A 23,449-nucleotide genomic window follows, 5' to 3' on the forward strand; every position below is an offset into this window, starting at 1 on the left:
GTATTAAGGCTGCAGTGTAAGGCAGGTTGCTATGCAAGCCAGTCCGCCTAAAGCTCACGTGCTTTGCTTTCTCTAAAGGCTATGAGCAGAGTGCTGCTAGCAGTTAAAAGTTATCACATAGCTCTTTCTGAGCAAGCACATTTATTCTTAAGGTAAAAGCATTATAGAGAAAATATATTAAAACAATAGAAGTTCCTATGTGCATGCTCAAAGTTTACCAGAGGTCACCCACCAGTGTATGGGGCCCTAGTAGGTCAAAGTCCTTCCAACTCTTCTGCAAAAGTTAAGGGCACCCCTTGGACAGAAGGTCCTGCCCATTTGCTAGATCAGAGAGAGGGGGCCCTGAGTCAGTTTAACCACAGTCTTTTTATGACAAAAGCCCTTTCTTTATCTGTTTGTCTCTGAAAACCCAGTCTGAGGCAGAGTATGCAAAACTCCCCATAGTGGCACCTCTCTGGGTGTGTTTGCAACCAAGTGATTCACCTGAATCACCACCACACCCAATTACACATATGGTTTTTGGTCCCTGGAGGAGCTGTGATAATCTTCCCCCCAGACTAGAACACAATGATACATGGAATCTCTGGCCCAAAGCGATATATAAACTTAATACAATATTGTTTCCCCAAAGATACAGTTGCAATATCTGCCACAACCTACACAGCAAAGAGGTCAGCTGAATAAATAAAAATAATAATAATAAAAATGAATTTCTCTGTTGGAAGGCTTCATAATCCCTTTTTTGTTGTTACTGCTTGAGTCCCAAATGTCCATCATAATCTCCTCTCTTTTACTGCATTGTTTGTTGGGAACAAGAATGCTTTTTCATGGCTTCATGAATCCTTGTTTTATTACATAATGTGCCTAAAAAGCAACCCACTGGAAACTGGTAGGCATTTATTTACCATAGTGGGTTAATCTCATTCAGGGAAGTATAGAAAGTCAGTAATGAGAGCTACAGTATATAAGCTAATTGCCAGGATAAAACCAAATGAATAATTACTTAACTCCAGAATGAGACCTGGGGGAATTTTTCTTTAATAAAGGTTTAATTCACCAGTGATAATGAATGCAATCTCACGTACTACTGAAAAACGCCATTAGCATAATGGCTGAGATACAAAAACTATAATTAGAACTAAAAATGTTAATTATATCCACTAAGGTACTGAATGAAAAGGGAATTTTCCCCCTACCTGTAAAATGGGTTTCTATGAGTGTAGCTCCAGTAATCCATACTAAGGGGCCCTCCTTCTGCACAGGTGATTGGCAGGCAGAAGTTAGAATCAGAAGATATCTTCCCTTCCCTTTTCATCCCAGAGAATGTTGTGATCTCTGTAGGGCACTTTGATAGCCAGAGTAAGACTGAGGGCAATACAGATTGTACCTCTGATCACAAAGCTTACAAAATGAGCCCCCAAATACCTGATTCAGATAGTTTAATTCCCCTTCAAAGTAAGTAATCACTTCCCAACTTGTAGGCAGACGAATCACAAGTGGTCAGCAGCATTCAATATCTTTCAGCTAATTTTGCCACTTACAAAGAGGTTTGACACTATGCCATTTGACATATGTAATTGTATGCAACTGTGCATGCAAATATGGGCATGCAATTGGCTAGGCAGGCGGTAAGCTGACGCTACTGATCTGCTCAATTTTCTCTACTAACAACAAGAAAGCCTCTACACCTAAAAAATGGTGCATGCAGCTGTCTTGTCTTAGAGACCATGCAAGAATGGTCTTTTACTAGATTTCTGTATTCTATTTTTAAAAAACTGAGTTAAAAGACCATTAAGTTTGCACATTCAAGCACTCAAAAGTTGTGAAATACCAGAATTAAGGTACTATTTATTCCACAGGACTCATTCAGTGTACAAAATGAACTACGTTCACTGAATGGTTAGCTATTCAATATTTCTTTTTATTGTCATCATTCACTGTGTGATCTCAGGCTTTATTTACCACACAACACGAAAACCCTGCACTGAATACAAAATTATTAATTACTACATGGGATTTCTGCAGTGATCCCACCAAAGTATCTGAGTGCTTCACAAAAATGAATGAATTTATCTTCACAACACCCCTAAGAGGTGATATTACCGAGGCAGAGAGAGATTAAAGCCAAAGTTAAATGTTCACTAATTTTGAGTGCCGAACTTGAGATACCTAGCACCCGATTTTTCAGAGTACTTAATATTTTATAGCATTTTTTATGTTCAAAGAACAGCACCAATTTACTTCAGTTGCAGTTGTGACTCTGCATGTCTGCAAATGGGCAGCCAGAAAACGAGGAACACATCATTACAAGCCACCTGTTTACATTTTGGTTTTAATGACTTGCCCCTAGGAACCCTGGGCCAGATTCACAAGGGGGCTTAGGGGCCTATCTAAATCCAATATATAGGCATCACTGACATTAACAAAACCCCTGCTCAGGAGCCACCTAACCCTGTAGGTGGCCTAAGTTTCCACTGGTAAAGTCTCCATGGTGCTTAAATTTCTGCTGCTGGGCATGAGCAAAGCTGCCTCAGTCTTGACACTGCCAAGAAGCTCGGCACCTAACTCATACCTGAGACCTGGCAGGATTCATAAAGTAGGATCTCTTCCCCCACTCCCGCCCTGCATATCTCATCCAGTAGATGTGCTCAGATGCTGTCTTGGAGCACATATCCTAGATAGGGCGCAGCACAAAACACAGCAGGAGGTGGTGGTGTTGCCACCACCCTTTTACCCAAACCCAAGTGGTTAGAGCACACAACCAGGAGGAGAAAAACCTAGGTTCAAATCCCTGCTTTGTATTGAGTCACAGGCGGTGGCTCCTCCTCTGCTTTTCTGGAGAAAGGACCGACCATGCTTAGGCACACAGCTCCAGGCACTTAACTCCAGAATGAGACTTGGGGAAATTTTTCTTTAATAAAGGTTTAATTCACCAGTGATAATTAATGCAATCTCATGTACTACTGAATAACACCAGGAGAGATTTTTCATGAGTATGAATCCTGAGAAGAGGGAGATACCTTCCTCCAGCCTGGATTTAGGTGCCTTCCTCCCTTTGAGGGGTGGGGCTTAGGCCTTACCCCTTGTTTTGGAATTTCCTACTGGCTAGCTTAAGTGACTCCCCACTCAGCTTGCTGGATTCTGCAAAACCCTGTTTTAGGTGCCTAACTCTCCCTATACATTCTAGAGAGCCTAGGTGCCTGACAAGGGATTGGGGATTCCACTTCATGGCAGGGCACCTAAAAGTTAAGCACTCCAATACGCAGCCTAAGTTCCTCTTGGGAATCTAGCTCCCTGTGGCAGCTGGCTGTATAGAATCCAGTTGTCCACAGTTGCAGTCAACCTCTTTAACCATGAAACCAACTTATCATTTTTATCCCAAAACTGAAAAACAACTATAAAAATCTAGTCTTTTGGAGGATGTGCAAGAGCACCCGAAGTAGGAGCACGGCACTGTAGCCAAAGTAGTGATTTTAATGCCAGGATTGCAGAGGTAAAAGGAGTAAATTAGAAATTTTCTACAAAAGCTACATAGCAAAATTGCCTTCAAATAGTCTCCCCAGACACTGGGTGAGAATAAAACAAACGGCTATGAGTTAAAACAACTACAGTAGGTACTTGAATTAATGGCATCAAGAAATGTTTGAAGCTACTACAACCTAAGATTAAAGTACACGATAGACTTTTATGAACTCAGCTTTGTTAAAACTATGCAACAGAACATATATGCCAACAATCAAACAGCTGGAATTGCTTGTATATATAGTATAAAAAAATTGTTCATTCCGTATCCCTGTGAGCTTGGGAGAAAGAGGGCGGGGACCACCAGCAAACCAAACCAAACCAAAGAATTCATTGTAACAATGCCTTTTTAAAAAATTGGAAATTTATGTGAACATTTTTTTACTTTTTCAAAATTTTCCATTTTAGCAATAAAAATGGAAAGTAAAAAAAATTATTTTTTCAGATTTCAGTGTTTCAGTTTATCATTTTTCCTTGCCCCCACCCCTTTTGTAAGACCTGTGATTCATCTGTTGCAGAAGATGCAAAGTGTGTAGTGAATAAAGGGAGGGAACAGTAGGAAGAGGCTTATTAGTTAGCCTGTCCATCGCATACGAATGCTGTGTGACTTTAACAGGATTTGAATTCACTCAGTTTAAATTATGATGCACGGAACTAAATAATCTTTTGAATTTATATGTCATGCAAAGCAAGGTTTCTGGAAAAAATATTCTGTTTAACTAACAGAAAAGAATAAAGAAACAGCTGTAAATCAAGAGTCGTTATGCCAACATACTGTACAGCTGGATTCCACATTACTTTGCATCCCCCACATCATACCGATTATAAACTTAGTGCTAATGTTTTCATTTAATTCATTTTTTGAATATTTTAAATTCATAGTATTTAGTGAACACTTGGTCTGAAACAAAACAAACAAACAAAACCTGACCTGCAGGTGCAAGGAATTTGAATAACCACATAATTGCTGACCCTCAAACCAACTGAGTCTCCTGGCACCTTTTTAAATGTGTAAGGAAACAAAATGTCCATATTACTCAAAACAATTGTGAGATAACAGAGCTGAAATAAAGCAGTTAATTAAAACATTATTATTTATATTTCAGTAGTGACTACAGTCCCCAGCTGAGATCGCAGCCCATTGTGTTGGGCACTGTAAAAACACACAGCTAAAGAAGTCACTGCCTAGAATCTTGATCTCCCATTGACTTCAGTGGTCCAGGAAGATAGAGGGTTGGATGAGAAACAAAGATATTAAGTGACTTCGCAATGCTATAATGCAGGGCAATGGCAGAGCTGAAAATAAAACTGAGGTATCACTATCCACTGGATCACATACAGTCACTCAACTGAATATATCCCAACCCATGTCTTTCAGGAAGCCGTGGCTGCTAAGCACTGAGAGTCTATAACAAATTTTGCTACTTTCTGAGTACTTTAATTTTCCATGACTATTGCCTTTCATAAGAGTTATTTATGTTAACGTATTCTCGCCTTAATTTACAAGGGTATTTTTGTCATCAATATTAGTTTTCCATTGAAAATTAGTATAACCTCAAAAAAGTGATATAAACTAACAATTGTCTTATATGAAGCTTCTACCAGTATATAAGGCTATGCATCAATGAAGATATGGCTCTAAAAAATTAAATAACAGTCACACACAACAGAACAACATAAATTATGCACATAACATATTTCACTTCTGAGATGTAATAAGTTGATTCATGTACTCTGCACACAGCTATCCACAGAACTTCAAGTGATCTCAGAGACATGTTGCATCTGTCATCATCCCACCATGGAATCTGATTATTTTGTACAATAGCAATTTTAGGCTCAGACATCTTGTTTAAATATATTTTTAATGCTAGCTCCTCATATGGGAGTTGGTGGAAGGAAGTTTTTTAACTTATATAGCAGAAACAAAGTATGGTAAAAGCATCAGAATTACCCAATCAAAGAGTAATGTCTGACTGCATGGACCTGTTTAGAGGCTATCCAAGTTTAGGCCTACATTAGTGATGCAGCAGAGTCTAACCTGACATTTCCCAGTTACCAGATGGAAATATCCAAGAGTTAAAATATCAGAGAACAAATCAAAATAAGATTTTTTTTCAAACCAGAACTGAACACAAACTCATTTCCAAGTGCACATGCCCTAGTCCTGTTTATATGCATTCCAGAAAAAAGTAGGAAATGTACATGATAATTACCTGGGTGATACCCATTGCTGTGTTCCCCGTGTAATCAGAAAGTATTTCTTGAGATGCAGCTGCAGTCACTGCCCTTTTACCAGTGACTGTCCTACCTAAGACAGACCTCTTAATACTTCTGGCTGAATCAATGAGTCAAAGAGAACGAACTAATTTAACTCTTTACTATCTGCCTGGTTTGTGAGCCAGGACATACCTTCACAGTTTTCTAGCCATACCAGACCAAATTTTATCCATCCAAATCACTCCTATTTATACTGCTTAGTGCTTTCATTCACACATCACATTTAGTTATGACTTTCTTCTAGGTCTTTTTTGTTTTGGGGGGATTTTTCTGAGGGAGGAAAGTTGGCATGAGTATTTTTTGCTCTGAAATAGTTCACAACAAGTAAGGATAGAAGCCTAAAAATAATCCTGTACATCTATATTTCTGTTTATTTTATTATTTAAATAAATGCCTTGATCAGGTACTGAGCACTTTTGAAAATAAGGCAGGTCCTTAAATATGAAGTCAGGAGTCTAAATTTTGGCTTCTGAATCTTGTCCATGTTTGCCTGTCTGATTCAGAAGCCAGAATTTGGCACAAATCCATCCTTTTAGCATCTGTGTTCCGCTCCATTGCTTTCACCTTCACCAGCAGTGAATATAGCCCTAAGAATAAACAGATTTGGAAATGCTGTGTACCAACATGTCATTGTAATGTTCTGATAATATTTTTGATAATGAAACTTTGTCTTCTGTCAGTTTTCCATAACTTTTTTAACATTTTAATTAAAAATACCCTTCACAGTAGCTCTAGTTGGTTTACGTTAGTTTCTCCTTAGTAATGAAGCTTGCAACGATACCAATATTGCTTGGCTTGGGAAATATACTGAACATATATTTATTGACTAATCAAATATACAGTAAAACCAGAAAAACACAGCAATATTTAAAATCTAGCTGATTACACTTTCGTGGCAGATGACTAACAGCTTACTTCAGCAAAGCAAAAAATGCTGCCAAAGGTTTCTTCATAGAAATGATCCTTATTTATTATCCAAGTTCACAGCTGTATACACTGCAGGCAGCAACTAAAAACACTTAAAAAGCATAATGCTAAAAAACAAACCCAAAGCTTATGTGACTGTGATGCTCATTAAGGGTCCAATTTTGCCTCATTAAAGCCAATATGAGGGTTTTTTCCTCCCAGTCATTTCAGTGGGAGCAGAAATAGGCTCTGTAAGCAGTATTCAGATAAATTATGGCTGCATTCTGCTCTTTAGCACTGAAATGATTCTCTTGGACATGAACAGCAGCTCTAGGAGGTTACTCAGTACTCTCCTTTTTGAAGGGACAGAATCAGAGAAGATGCTGTTAAAGGTCATGTCCTAATAACAGCCATATTCTGCTCTGAATCTATACACAGAATTCTACCTCACTGAAGTCCGGTGGTTCTGTGAGAAAAACAGAGTGCTACATGACTATTTCAACTGCCTTTAGGCCCAGTTCTACAAACCTTACATCGGGTAGTATTTACTTACATGAAAAGCTTCATCAAACTCAATAAGGCCTCATGTGAATGCTATTCAGTGTTGATAAGAGATTGCAGAATCAGGTCTTGTGAAAGCAGTAATATTTAATTGGCTAATATGGCTGCTTAAATTCTTCATTTGGATGGAAGAACAGAGTGAAGTTTCCCAAGATTATCTCCTCATATCCATCCCACCCTCTCTGCAAAACCTTTTTTCCTCTTCCTCATTTCATAAAGCCAAAACTTTTCAGCTGAGAGAAAGCACCTCTCTCCGATGCTCCGACCTGAGAGATGGTGGTTACAGCATTGCCCTGGGATGTCAAAGACCCAAATTCAAGTCCCTTCTCTGCTTGATTCAGACTGACCTAGCATGAAAAACTCTGCTGAGTCAGGCAGGATAGAAACTTGAACCTGGGCCTCCCAAGATCCAGGCCAGTGCCCTTACTATTATGTTTTACACACACACACACACACACAAAACCTGAGCTTGTTGTTCCAAAAAGAGACATTGTGACAAAATTCAATTTTTATGAAAATATTCAAAGGGTTTTCGTTTTGTTCCTGTGCAGAACAGCAACAAATTTTGAAACCTCATAATTTGCCACAAAACAGTGTTATCCTCCAGAGAGCTCTGCCCAGAGTACACCAGAAGCGAGAAAGGAAATTAAATGTTGCTCATCCTGGCAGAACAAATGGGGGCTGCTACATGTCCGAGGGCCCAAAAACCCAGACTTTGGCAAACTGATTATGGAAATAAAATACACAATGATAAAAGACCTCTATCTGTCCCCTTAAGATAAAATCTGGGGACAGTTAGTTCAAGCACTTCAGATCCCTACCACAGGATCACACCAGGAGACAGGCAATCAAGCCATTTAAAGCTCTACAGGTTAAAACCGACACCTTTAACTACACTCCAGTACAAACTGGATATCGTGAAGATCATGGATCAGAGGTGCAATGTGCCCTCTATGAGAAACACTCCTTATTAGGTCCAGACTGGCAGGCACAGGTAGCCCGAGTACAAGAACTTCTATTTTTAAGCATCACAGCTTTGCACTCACCCCAAGAATCTAGTCATTTAGAATCTCGTACAGAGGTATAATTAGATATTTTATTTATGTGCAAATACAAATAATTGTATAAATTATCACGTGTGGGTATAACACAGCAGTCCTTGGTATTCTGTGGTAACATTTAGGTATATTAGATTTATGGGTCAGTTCCTCAGCTGGTGTTAATTGACATAGCTCCAACTCAGTCATCAAAGTTACACTAATTTACACTAAATGAAGGTCTGACCTTCAGTGAAATTAATTAGTTTTTAAAAATTAACCAACTTTGTTTCCCTTTTGTTCTTGTACTGATTTTCTTTTCCATTCCTTCACCACATTGTTTCTGTCCTCCACTACCAAACAGTATATCTGAAGTATTTTCCTCCACCTTTTCCAATTTCTGTTTTCTCTTAGACTAATTACCATAGAATATCAAATCATAGGAATGTAGGACTGGCAGGGACCATGAGAAAATTCTAGTCCAGCCTCCTGCACTGAGGCAGGACCAAGTTTACCTAGACTATCACTGGTGTTTGTCTAATCTGTTCTTATAAACCTCCAAAGATGGGGATTCCACAGTCTTTCTTGGTATTCTATGCTATTCTAATAGTTAAGAAAGTTTTTCCTAATATCTAACCTAAATTCCCCTTGCTGCAGATTAAGCCCATTACTTCTCATCCCACCTTCACTGGACACAGAGAACAATGGATCACTGTCCTCTTTATAACAATCCTCAACTTATTTGAAGACTATTATCAGCTTCCCCTTTAGTCTTCTTTTCTCAAGACTAAATATATCCAGTCTTTTCAACCTTTCTTCACAGGTCAGGTTTTCTAAACCTTTTATCATTTTTCTTTCTCTCCTCTGAACTCTCTCCAATTTATCTACATCTTTCCTAAAATGTAGCACTCAGAACTGGACACAGTACTCCAGCCAAGTGCCGAGCGTAGCAGGACACTTACCTCCTGTATCTTGCATATAGAATAGGAGTACTTGTGGCACCTTAGAGACAAATTTATTAGAGCATAAGCTTTCATGGGCTACAGCCCACTTCATTGGATGCACAGAATGGAACATATAGTAAGTATATATATATACACACACACACACATACAGAGAAGGTGGAAGTTGCCATACAAACTGTAAGAGGCTAACTAGTTAAGATGAGCTATTATCAGCAGGAGAAAAAAACTTTTGTAGGGATAATCAAGATGGCCCATTTAGATATTTGACAAGAAGGTGTGAGGATACTTAACATAGGGAAATAGATTCAATATGTGTAATGACCCAGCCACTCCCAGTCTCTATTCAAACCCAAGTTAATGGTATCTAGTTTGCATATTAATTCAAGCTCAGCAGTTTCTCCTTGGAGTCTGTTTTTGAAGCTTTTCTGTCGCAAAATTGCCACCCTTAAATCTTTTACTGAGTGGCCACAGAGGTTGAAGTGTTCTCTTACTGGTTTTTGAATATTATGATTCCTGATGTCAGATTTGTGTCCATTTATTCTTTTGCATAGAGACTGTCTGGTTTGGCCAATGTACATGGCAGAGGGGCATTGCTGGCACTTGATGGCATATATCACATTGGTAGATGGGCAGGTAAACGAGCCCGTTGATGGTGTGGCTAATGTGATTAGGCCCTATGATGGTGTCACTTGAATAAATATGTGGACAGAGTTGGCATCAGGCTTTGTTGCAAGGATAGGTTCCTGGGTTAGTGTTTTTGTTGTGTGGTGTGTGGTTGCTGCTGAGTATTTGCTTCAGGTTGGGGGGCTGTCTGTAAGTCAGGACAGGTCTGTCTCCCAAGATTTGTGAGAGTGATGGCTCGTCCTTCAGGATAGGTTGTAGATCCTTGATAATGCGTTGGAGAGGTTTTAGTTGGGGGCTGAAGGTGATGGCTAGTGGCGTTCTGTTATTTTCTTTGTTGGGCCTGTCCTGTAGTAGGTGACTTCTGGGTACTCTTCTGGCTCTGTCAATCGGTTTCTTCACTTCAGCAGATGGGTATTGTAGTTTTAAGAATGCTTGATAGAGATCTTGTAGGTGTTTGTCTCTGTCTGAGGGATTGGAGCAAATGCGGTTATATCTTAGAGCTTGGCTGTAGAGACAATGGATCGTGTGGTGTGTCCTGGATGGAAGCTGGAGGCACGTAGGGAAGTATAGTAGTCAGTAGGTTTCCAGTATGGGGTGGTGTTTATGTGACCATTGCTTATTAGCACAGTAGTGTCCAGAAAATGGACCGCTTGTGTGGATTGGTCTGGTCTGAGGTTGATGGTGGGATGATTTCAACAATTTCCATTCTCCCCCCCCTACTTTACCCGCTCCTGTGACCTGTCCATGACTTTTACTAAAAATACCTATGACAAAATTGTAGCCTTAGCTATTACATAAAACACTATTATCCTGTAGGTACTTATAAATTAATTGTTTAATCGTTATTTCCAGTTATCAAAGTTAGGCTGAACACTCTACAATTCCCCAAGTCCTCTTTCTTCCCCTGTTTAAAGATAAGTTCTGTGTATGCTCTTTTCCAGACCTCCTCCATTCTCCAAGATATCTCAAAGATAATCTCCAATGGTTCCAAGATTGCTTCAGCTACTTTCTTAAGTACTCTAGGATGAATTTTAGCAGGCCCTGCCAACTCGAAATACTTGTAACTGATCTAAATATTCTTTAATTTGTTATTTCCCTAGTCTAGCTTGTGTTCCTTCCCCTTTGTTTTTAATATTAATTGTGTTGAGTATTGGTCACAATTAACCTTTGTAGTGAAGACCGAAGCACAAGAAGCATTAAAAACCTCTGCTTTCTTATTGCCTTTTAGGTCTTTTACTAGGTGGAACTCATTTAGGGTCTTGGCCTTTTTTTTAACTGCACAGTTTAACAATTTTTCAACCTATATTATAATGTCAAAATGTCCCTCAGTTCTGCAACTCAATTTACTGTAGTACCAGCTGCAAAGTGCTGTGCCGTGGTTTATGGCCAGTGAATCATAAACCTCCTTAGTGTTCTTGCAGAGGAACCCACTAATGAACCTTTGCTGGGCTGTGGAGTCTCCTGAACAGCAACACCGCAGCAAAACTGATGTACTTTGGGACTTCCACAACTCCAGAAATGCCAGGACCCTTTCAGTCTATCTGTAAGTTATTCCTTGCACTCTCTCGCATTTCTGCCAAGGTATTGTTGCAATTTCTGAATTGTAGATAATCCTACATATGGAATACATGCTTCATTTGTTACCCAAAGGGGTAAATACTTGTACCTTGGCTAAAAATATATGACAAGTACTTCAGTTAAAGAGTAATTTGTGTGTTTTAGCTATGTAGGTGGAGGGGCATGGGAGAGCTTATCAGTCAGTACTTGTAAGTAAAGGATACATTGATTGGTTATTAAACTAATTTTGAACAGAAAAGTTAATCATAAATTCTTATCGTTCAACTCTTGCATGAAGCAATACCTAAACTGTGTCTGTGGTGCTCAACCAAGACATACATTTGAAAACATCAATACATATTTCTTCTCAAACGATAAATATCAACCAAATGAGGTGGGGGATTAAAGTCACATTTATTCATTCAGTTATTATAAATGATGTGATCTTTCCAAATACAAGCATTGGAATAATTAAACTAATTTTCCAAAATTATTCTAGTGTATTCAATTACAGATTTTAATTATTTTAGAGAAATAATCCACAGTGTTAATGAAAGAGACAGTAGTAAGAATCATGGCAGGGTATGGGTTTCATGTGCCTGCATTCCATAAGCCTTATTAGAAAATGTAAATCAAATATTTGATGAATACTAAGAGCCTATTGGGACACTAAAATGAATATTACCATTGTGACTCTGAGAATCAGGTTGAAGTATAACAGAAGTCAGTTAAGGTAAGTGGATTTCAGTGCCAAAGGGAACATTAGCTGTTTTGAAGAGGCCTCTAGAGACTTATCCAGTGTTAAATAATAATAAAAAAGACGTTTAAATAACATTCAGATTGTGACACAAAAAACAAAAACTACCAGAAATTCAAAAGTTATAACTGATATACAACCTCAGCTCTCATATCTATAAAAATAACGTAAGCACACCCAAGAGAAGTGTGGATGGCATATGAACATTAACTGTGAATTTCCTGTTTTAGCACTTGATCCTGCACCATTAAAGTCAATGGGAGCCTTGACATTGACATTATTGAGAGGAAGATCAAGCTCTTATGCTGGTTTATACTATACTATCCTTATAGCTTTATTTAAATATACAGTTTTGTATTCAATTTCTTTTAAAAATAAACAATCCATGGCATTCTGCGGAATTCATATTGTTAGCCTAAAAGGCTAAATAGCTTTCAAGTATTATATATGATCATCTCAACAACTTAGTGTTTATATAGCACTTTGTTTTGTACGTGCTTCACAAATACTAGCTAATTCTTTTTAGCAAATGCCTTGTTTTAGAGGCAAGGAAAGTGAAAGACTCAGAGGTTAGGTGAATTTCCAAAGACCACAAAGAGAAAGATATTACTCAGAAAATCCCATCACAACTCAACTCACTACAGCACACTGTCCCTAGTGCAGGCTTATGTAGACGTCTACAGTATTTTTAGGTTAAGTTAATGGTGTATAGGAGTTATAGCCTACCAGAAGCACTATAAAAATTCAGTGTAGTTAAAATTATATTGTAGAAAAGGTTAATATGTAGTCATTTTAAGTAGAGCTGGGGTGAGAAGACAGTGTTTGGAGATAGAATATGTTAGGCCTGGGGATTTGGCTTGAAGCTGAATCAGGACGATGTTTCGATTTGACAGCACTAAGATCTTGCAAGTGGTTCCTGCAAGGTTTTTCCCCAAATGGAAAAAATGTGCAAGATCAATGGCTCTCATAAGATTTTTGCCTTCATGAAAAATGGAAATTTCATGAAATCAGCTATTATGGAGTTTTCCACCCCATGGGGCTGAATTTTCATGAGGATGACTGTTCTTGTGAGATTTCAGGTATGCTGGAAGCGGAGGGGGGGGGGGGAGGAAGCTTTTTCTTGTTTTGATTTAGACCTAGAACAAGAACAAATAAGGTGTTTGTGGGGACGGGGGCTGGATCTCAGAATCTGCAATCAAAAAGGCTTGGAGGGGAGGTTCAGGTTATGATTAGGTTAGGTTCTCTCTAATTATTTGATCTTCATTATCTGGTTCACTCCTCTTCCTCTATTTTCTGTATAATTACACTAAATGTATATTTCTGGAAGTACATTTTAGTGATAGGACAAAATATATGGTAATGACCTATGTGCAAGTAGATTGCTCTGTTTGCCTCACATAGTTTCCTTTGCTTCCAGATAAGTATTCTACAAGATACAACTCTATTCAAGTCAAAGGGGAAAAGAGTGCAATAGGTACTCCAGTACCTAAGCCTCTGGACCAGAAGCGTTATCCCGCTCTCATCAATGTCAATGGCAAATTCAACTGACTTCAATAAGAGCAGGACTGACCCTATGTTACAATCACTACCATGTTCTTTCACAATAGTTCTTGAAGTTTTCTCTTAATAAATATTTCTAATTCTTTAGCTCCAGTACGCTATATGAATGATGTAAATGTCCACAGTCACTCAAAGCTTGAAGCTTCACTAGATAAAACAAGAAATTGAATCCCTTTTTGATAAAATATCTTTCTGATACAGAATCTCTCTCATCAGTCATATAATCTTTCCTGAGAAAAATGAAGTGCACTTTATGAAACATGTCCTTTTCCTGTTCTCTATATTTGTACACTTACATGAGGAAAATATTCAGAAAACTCTGGGTGACTGGATTTCAGATCCAAAAATTGGAACATTTTTTGCCACCATCTGTAAGATTGAATATATAAATCTATTTTTCAAAACCCAATCTACTTAATAAAATATGTTCTGTAAATTCAGGAGGACACCCAGGTCTCAAAACATCTATACAAAAGAGGGAGGATCAAAAACATGATTTAAGAAAAATAACAATAAAATTCAATTTTGTATTTATATCACTTTATTTTAAATCAATTATTTCTATTTATATCTGGATTTATTTACTTGTGGCTACCTCTTCACCCACACACACAGGCCAGAAATTTGCTAGACATTCTTTTGAGCTACAGGGCAGAGGTAACATCTTGGACCTTATCCTTCACCTATGGTCAAAGACTATTTGTTTGCAAGAAGTTTGGTGGTAATCACAACATGATGCACAGGCATCCAGCGCAAGGAGTGCAGGATCACACACACAGTAAAAGGAAATATTTTACCACAAGTATGTCACTCTCAGCACAAATTGCAAAGTAATAAAAAAACCAAAATACATTCATGAACATACAGCTGGAGGACAAAGCAGCAATAATGATAATTGTGACAGAAGTTTCTGATGCAGAAATTGTGTTTACTGTTGTGTCTTAGACAGCAGACTGGTCTGCGACATTGGCAATAATGAACAAAAAGTGAATTTCAAAACAGATACCAAACTGAGTGCATTGGAATCACAGCAAGTGACCAAGTATAGATTCTGTATTTTTTCCAGCTGTCTCAGGGGAGTCTCTAATTATTGTTATTTTTTTTAGGATTACAGATATATCAATTGATGTGATCCATTCCTTTGGAGTTGGCAACGATTTTTTTTTTTGTGTGTGATGCATAATACATAGTCTTGCAATGGAGAGTACTGCACAGATAAATCTTTTCTTGTACTTCTCCAGAGGAAGCTTAGATAAATCATGTAAAAGACATCTTTGTGGCTGTAATAAATTGTGAACATTTAATATATCTCCCCTATATCTCATTGATATTTGACTCCAGAATTCTTGAACTTTTTAATATCTCCATAATCTCCACGTTTGGATTTTCAATGGCTACATTTATTCTTTTTATTTATTATAATTATTCTTACTGCAATCGCTCCCCTAAGTCCCCATTGTACTAGGCTCTGTGCAAGTACATAAAAGATACAGCCTCTGCCTTGAAGAGCTTGCAATCTAGTTTAAGACAAGCTATAACAAGTGAGCATAACAAATAAGATGGAGGAGGAGGGAGGACTACATAGTCTGTGTGCAGTGTAAATGTTCAAAAACCACGGGTGTGATCCTCCACACTTCCACAGGTATGTTTATATATGTGAGCAGTTTCATGTGTATCAAGCTTCTCATGTGTAAGTTCGCTGGATGGTGTCCCATGTTTTTATATTATACAGACAGATATATTCAGCACTTGTGGCTATTTTTAAATATCTGTTTGTGTTATAATAATTCTTTATTAATTTAGTATGCTAAACATCTGCTCAATTCTTTTTCCCCTTTTTATATCTTGACCAATTTCTATTCTTTTTAACATTATTCTATTGCTTGTTATGTATATTACTGTAGCATCTAGAGGCCTCAATCAGGAATAAGAAGCCCCATCTGCTTATTAAAACACTTTTTCTTTATTTCTCCTTTTTAGACCTATATCTTTAAAAAAAATTAATTCCCTCTTCGCCCCGCCCCCTACCTTTCTATTAGCCAGGATGGGTAGGGGTGGTGTCCCTAGCCTTTGTTTGCCAGAAGCTGGGAATGGGTGACAGGGGATGGATCACTTGATGATTACCTGTTCTGTTCATTCCCTCTGGGGTACCTGGCATTGGCCACTGTCAGAAGACAGGATACTGGGCTAGATGGACTTTTGGTCTGACCCAGTATGGCCGTTCTTATTAAACCTCTATTATTTTTAAGCATATATCTATATATTTCTGTGAGTTTTCTGCTACTGGACACTAGAAAATTGGGAGAAAAACACAGGAGGAAGGAAGAATACAAGAGAGCAGAAGTGTTGGCATAGGTTAGGAGGAGTGGGGACAAGGAAGAGGCAAGTCAATCATAGCAGCAGCAACCACAGTATGCTGTGCCAATGTCCACACAAACCTCAACTAAGCAAAACACCGAATCATGTGCTTAATTTTGCACTTGCTTTTATGCCCAATTGATGTCAGTGGAATTTAAGTACAAAAACAAAAGTTGTGTGTGTTCACTGCTTAAGTGCTTTGCCGTTTTGGGACCATATACAGGAAGACACAGTACCTGCTCCAAAGAGTGTACGGTCATGCATCCCAATCCTACAAGCATGTGGGTGAGTAACTTTACACAGGCGAGTAGTCCCAGTGAAGCTAGTGGAACTACTCACACACATGTATAAAGTTATGTTTATAAGCATGTGTAGGGACATGGCCGAAATAATTTTGTATTTAATTAAAAATGTGCACAAGTACACATCAGCTATAGCCAACCACCTCTTAGCCTAGCTATTCTTATTTGGCCAGTTTTCTGTAGGTGCCCCTGGAGAAGCAAGTCTTGAGGAGAGATTTATCATTATATTCGGCATTTGCTGTTTTGTGCCTTGTAGAGGTAATATGAATGTTACATTCTATATGAATAGAGTTTAAGAAATAATTCTGCCTCCCATAAAAAATATTGTTGCAAGAAAAAAAGTGAGCTTGATGTTTGCAAATTTCATTTATGAATAAAAAGGACTTAAATTGTTTATGTAACTTGGATACTGACATGCAAGAGATTTCAGCAGATGAAGAGGTGCTAGCCATAGCAAAGAGAGAAAATGAGACTAAAGACAGATGATAATGAGTTGGAGAAAAATCAGCAAGTGCACATTGCTGAAGCATTTTCATATTTGTCCATAGCAATGAAAAGGGGACAGCCTACGTATACCAGTTGGCGATTTGGAAAGTCTCCTAGATAAAGTCTGCAAATACAAAATATACCCAGCAGAATTGCAGATATTTTTTAATGAATTGAATACAGCATACACGCTAATATCATTATAACTTTTAAACAAGTTTGTACTGTATACTGAATTTTATAAAGTTAATGAATTGTATTTTATTAAATGTTATTGAATTGATCCACTAATACAACAAATTAAAAACTGAAGTCCCTGAAGTGATGGTATTGAAAACACAGTCGGTCAGATGGAATTGGCTGTGACTTGGTGAGCTTAGTCTCTTTGGGATGGAACAAATCAGAATCTAATGAGACAGCCTGATTAAACAGTTTCTTCTCTTTTATGATCCTATTGCTGTGTTCATTGTGGTGTGCTGAAAATCTTCCAAAGCTAAAAAATCACTCCCCTAGCTCATAGTATAAATGTAGCCTTGTCTGTGTTTTGTACATACATTGAACTCAATGTGTTAGAGACAAAGTCATATGTACCTGTTCATAATTAATTTACAGACGGCTAATATTTAAAAACTAGTGTGATATAGTGTCTTCATCAGCATGTATTTCAGTGGTGATATAGTTTCTACTACTTTTGCTACTGAGTCTTTAGAATCTCATTTCACATTCTTGTAAGCAATTCTTGACGAACACACACACACACACACACACACACACACAAAACACTACAAGCAACTTTAGATGTCTTGTATTTTAAAAGATAAAACTCTCTTTCAGGAATTATAACATTACTAAAATAACTAGAGGCCCCAGCCCTCCAAATACTTACACATGAAAGTAACTTAGACACATGTATAGTTCCACTGAACTTAAATGTACTCATCTGCATATGTGCTTGCAGGATCAGATCCTGATGATGTACTTTGTATCAAATTATGGAAAAAACAGAAGTGAAATAGCAAATTTTCTGCTCTCTCTAATATATATATATATTCTATGACCTCCTTGGAATAGTTTTCAAGATGTAATTTTGGTACCAACTGCTAACTATAATTCCTATGGATGCATCCAATGTACAGCCAATAAATAAAAATTAATTGATTTAAATAAAAATATACTGGATTACCAAAGAAAATATATGACGTTGCATTTACTCTTTTTCTGACTGCATAATGAAGTCTACAATATATTGCAGAATGAAGTGACAGCTAGTACTGGTCTATAAAGTCATGATATAATATATTTATTGGTTTACAAAATCTAGAAATGGGTCCCAGATATCCTTAAATTTAATCTGCTTTTTTTCTTGAAGCCACCAGGGTGCCGTTGCCATAGATATGCTATTCAGGTTTTTTAGCCAATCCTTAACTTTTCAATAACTTAGAATAATGTATTTAGCTACTATCAAACCATTGTCACCTATTTTTCTTTAGGATGTAGAGAAAAGGTATTTCTGAGCACCATTTAAGATCTAGCTCTCATCTGACTTCAGTGGCCGAGCAAACTTGATCCCCCAGAAACTAAAAAAACAGATTTCAGAAGGAAATCTCGCACATTAACACACTTCATTTTGTGTCTGAGTTCAAACCAATGGTTTGGTAGGTACCACTGTATGTGCCTGTATCTGTTTTTTGACAGTGCCAACACTCATTCAGTGGAGTCTCGCTCTCTGTAATATATATTATTTAAGGAGTAGTGATTTTAAAGTGACATCTCTAGTAGCCCTGTATCCTTATATTAACAGAGTTAGCTATGCAGTATTCTATGTTATATTTCATATTCATATGCTGTTCATACCTTGCAATCTACAATTTTCCTTCCAATTTGCTATAAAGCTCACTACTGCATACTTTTAGCTAGTTAACATGCTGTTGCATATATCCCAATTCTAGGCTTGTATTTCACTCACATACCTTTATTACACGGAAATAACTTACAGTATTTTAAAGAAGAAATAGATCCATTCCGAGTACTACAAGCAAGATTTGAAATTACGTAAAACTGCTGTAATTAAATGAGAATACGAAAGAGCTGCAGGGATAATAATGGGACATGGAAGCTTTCACTCCCAGGTTATTACTAGTTTAACAGCAACCAAAGATGGCACTGACAAAAAGTTGCTACTGGAGATGAGTGAACCACGCTCGTTGAAGTCCAGTGACACTTATTTTCAGAGGCCCCATTGCCTTGATATTTGGATTCAGACAAAAATACAAAATTAGATACTAGAGGTAAAATTAGATGGCAAGCTGCTCAGGACAGGCATTATGTCTTCTTCACATTTGTTCTCAGAAGCACCTGGCATGCTTTTGGCTGCTGTATAAATAAAGTAAAATAATAATAAATGAAGTGTGAGCAGGGAAGTGAAAGAAGCAGTGTCACAGGAGCAGACAGAGAGGAGTGAGATTTTTAAAAACAGTTTTTGTTTTTTCCTCATATATTCCAGGCATTTCTGGCAGCAGTCTGAGACAAGCAGTAATTGGTGGGCACAGCAGCAGCAAATGGCAATGACTCAGAGGCTGGATAGCAACATATTGGCTGGCAGGGAGACAGCCCTGTACAGCTCCTGCAATATTAGGAAATGGGAATCAAAATGGACACCTGAGCACTGTATTGGTGGGAAGGCAGCTGGAGTACAACACCCGTTGCAACAATCAGCAGACAGGAACAGCTAGACGACCGGCAGCAGCAGCAGAAAAGGAGACAGAGAAGAGAGATCTTTCTTCTTTATTGTATTCATTGAGGGTGGCAGGCATGATGATCCAATCATTCTACCACTTGATCACACAGTCATACAGGATGCAACGTCCATCCCATAGATTTACAGCAATATTAAAAGCAGGATGACACAAGACAAGATTCTATCATGCCATCCCACCACTGCCATATCACTCCTCTTCTGAGCACATAATCAGGCAGGATGGTTGTCTTTCCACTGACAGAGGATAGCCGGATTACTTTGCAATTCACAACATTCAGTCATTCACAATGTGTCTCCCTGGCAATCTGGTGAGGTTATATTCTGTTTATAACTAATCTTTAGAAATAAATGTTATTTGTGTTACAAATCAGAAAAAAAAGTGGGTACTTTACAGATAAGTGAAAATTTATTTAAAACACATGCATGATGGAAATAATTTGGTGGGTGTCCTGTTGTCAGACATACATTTCCACGTCTCAGAAAATATTTCATGATCTACATGTTTATACTTTGGTAAAACTTTGAACTAGTAATAGCAAAGAAGTCTATTCTCTGCCCAGTCCATCCCCTGGCAGCAAACTGGTGAAGCTAAGGTTGAAACTATGCAATGACTGAGAGTTGCTAAATAAATGAAATAATGAATGGGGGAACATTAACCTTTGCTGGCCTGTCTGTGAGCATAGTGAATAGTAGCAATACTTTCCAAAAGCTAGGATATTAGACTAAAAATATGTCTCACAGTTATAAAACCTCTTGTTACCATAGCAATGAGGACTGAGCAAATGATTAAAAATACCTGGTCTTATTCAGATTGTCTTAGGAATGTGATCTAAATGGCATATAATGCATGATTTTCCATGAGAAATTAATTAAGTTTACTAGAAGTAAACATTATTGCAATATACTATTGTGTAAGGTGGAATGTGGGGTCAGATACTCAGAGGAAAACCTACTACCCAAAGATTCAACTTCTGAAGGCTAAAAATCTCAACAAATTATCCCACTGATAATAGTAAGTCATTAACAAACCAAAGGAGATACAATTGAACATGAGTTTATCACACTGTGGCAAACCTAAAGAAGTTTCCACCTGAATTTCATGGACCTTAAATCTATTGTTATCCAAAACACGGTCATTGTCCCCAAATGTTTGACTACCCTGGCTGACCCCAAAATTAGGGAGCCACAAAGGAGGTATAAAACCTCCTTTTGGGTGCAATGCCAAGTACGGTTTAGCTGCACCCAAAACTTGTGGCCAACATCTCATTCATCTCAATAATGTGTTGGTGCTGTAGCCTAATAACAATATAATTGCAACTACCGACAGTTCTTTCACTGCCATTTTATCAGAAATATCCAGGTCTCACACCTACCCCCAGCTGCTGGATGTACTGGCAAACCTGGGTCAGGATGGCCACAAACACCATGAATTTAAAACAAAAGTGCATTGCTGCACAATGGAATTTGGAAATGCCACCTGTCCTTTCTCCATCTCTCAGTGTCTGAGGGTGGGTCCAGAGGTCCACTCACAGAATTCTCTGCTGCTGCCGCCCAGAAGAGGAGATCAGGGAAGAGATCAAGCTGTTCCAAGACTGTTTCATTCTCTTCCCCAGAAGAGGGAGATGGAAAAAGAGAGGCTTTTTACCCATGAAAGCTTATGTCCAAATAAATCTGTTAGTCTTTCAGGTGCCACCAGACTCTACGTTGTTTTTGTGCATACAGACTAACACAGCTGCCCCTTTGATAAAAGAGAGGGGAGATTTGATTTACTTGAAGTCTTTTTCTTCATTTTTGATCACCTATTTATACTGCAGCATAACATTATTCTCCTCTTATAACATTTTATTCCATTGACCTGCTCTCTTAAATAATATAAATGCACAAAAAACTTCATTGTGAAGCAGTAGTGTTGCTATATACACGGCATTTGACATAAACCCAAAAAGCAGACAATGAAAAGTTAAACCACTTAACAGTACATCCCTTCTGATCCTCCATCCACAAGCACACATGTTACCATTTCCACAACTACCATACACCACAGATCAGGCACTTCAAACTTAACTCTGCCCCCTTTTGTCTTCTATACGTACCCCTTTGCCAGATTATACTGACACACACATGCACACACTAGTTGTTGTGGATGTTTGGTGTAGTATGATGATTGTTGCACTGAGTTGTAAAGAGTTGTGTGCAGAAGGGTGTTTAAAAGGGGACGGTGGAAGGCTGGCACCCCTGTGATGCAAAGTAGGGAAGGAAGCAAGTGCCTTGCATGCAGATATCTGAAATGATTGAGCAGCAAACTAGAGTGCACTAAGTTTCTCTATACTCTTCTGAATGCCATACAAGGTGGTGAAGGATCAGTGCCTTGCATTATTGAAACAATGAAACTCTACAAAGTGTATTTTCATTTGAAGTTGTAAAACACTATGAGGAAAAATTTGAGCAGGCTTTGTCTAATCTATTTTTAATAACAGCAGCTCCTGTACTGTCTCTACACAAAGACATTACAAAATTGTAATGGATGTTTCCTGACCATTGTGAAAACATTAAAAAAAAAAAAAGACACTTACCTGGACAGACCAGATGCAAAACCTTATCTATTTGCTGCTGGGGTAGTAATTGTCCACAGTCTTTGAAAAATGCCTGCAGATCATTTTTATCCATCTCTTTCCAGAACTCCCTCTTGGCAAACATTGTTTCATAAACTAAAAGAAAAAAGTTTCATAGTTTCATTTACAGAAATTAAAAAAAAAAATCTTACTAGGTCTATTATATATGTTGGAACGTTTTGTATTGCCCTAGAAGTGTCTTATTTAGAAGCAGGTTTACATACAGTACAAATACCATACACATATACAGTACAATGAATGGCTAATGAAATTATTAAGTGCCTTAATGAGGCCTTTGGACCTGCAAAGCAAAATGGCTGCCAAAAAGGAACTAGAAGATTTGAAAATTGGTACATTTTTTCCAAACAGGAAAGAACATTAATCCTGAAAAGTGTAATTATTGTACATCATAAAACAATGAAACAATTGTTATGAGGAGGAAAAAAATCACTCTAGATGATAATTGAACTAAGAGCAGTAAATAGGTTGGATTTATTTTAAAAAAAACAAATATTTCCAGACAAACGTGATTACTTTGAAAGAATTACAAAAATTAGGGTATAGAGGGAAAGTGGTAGATGTAATAATATTTAGATTTTAGTAGAAGAGGGAAAGTATTTGGCATTGAGTAGTTTGAAAAAATTAATTTCTTCTTCTGTCTGTGAGCTGTCTACAAACATGAACAGTTTTTAATTTTATTGCCTAAAAATGGTGGAGAGTTGTGGAAGTAAAATTATGGAAGACAGGACAGCTGAATTCAGATATTTGTCACTTTTAAAAAAGACCCTTATTCCCATCCAATGAGTTCAGCATCACATGTTTTAACATGTCCAGATTGTGTTGGTCAAATCTCCACAGTAGGCTACAAGCTAAAAAGGCAAATAATTATGCAACATATAAAAATGTCTGCATAATCTTCTACATTTGCAAATCTAAACATCATTTTAGGTAATCTACCATAGCTCAAAGACTTTTGCAGTGTCTGTGCCAGACAATCTTCCTCCTCAGTAAGCAATTTCAGTCTAGCTAACAGAATGAATGGTTTACTAGTTATTAATGTAACCATTAATTTGAACTTTATGTAAAAGTTAATAGAAATTGACTGTATTAAGTATTGACATTAAAAACGCAAATACATATAGTAGGACTATTTCTCTCCCATCT

At 37.7% G+C, this 23,449-nt stretch overlaps 1 protein-coding gene across 1 annotated transcript in view; it reads right to left on the reverse strand.

Annotated features, from left to right (window-relative positions):
• The window catches only part of IQCM (IQ motif containing M), an 84,714-nt gene that overhangs the window by 54,293 nt on the left and 6,972 nt on the right, over window positions 1-23,449 (reverse strand). The window contains exon 4 of the mRNA XM_073343183.2: window positions 22,247-22,381. Coding sequence (XP_073199284.1) covers window positions 22,247-22,381 — 135 coding nt within the window. The remainder of the gene's footprint in view (window positions 1-22,246; window positions 22,382-23,449) is intronic.

Source organism: Lepidochelys kempii, chromosome 4 (assembly GCF_965140285.1).
Source record: "Lepidochelys kempii isolate rLepKem1 chromosome 4, rLepKem1.hap1, whole genome shotgun sequence".
In the NCBI taxonomy this organism is placed as follows: Eukaryota; Metazoa; Chordata; order Testudines; family Cheloniidae; genus Lepidochelys; species Lepidochelys kempii.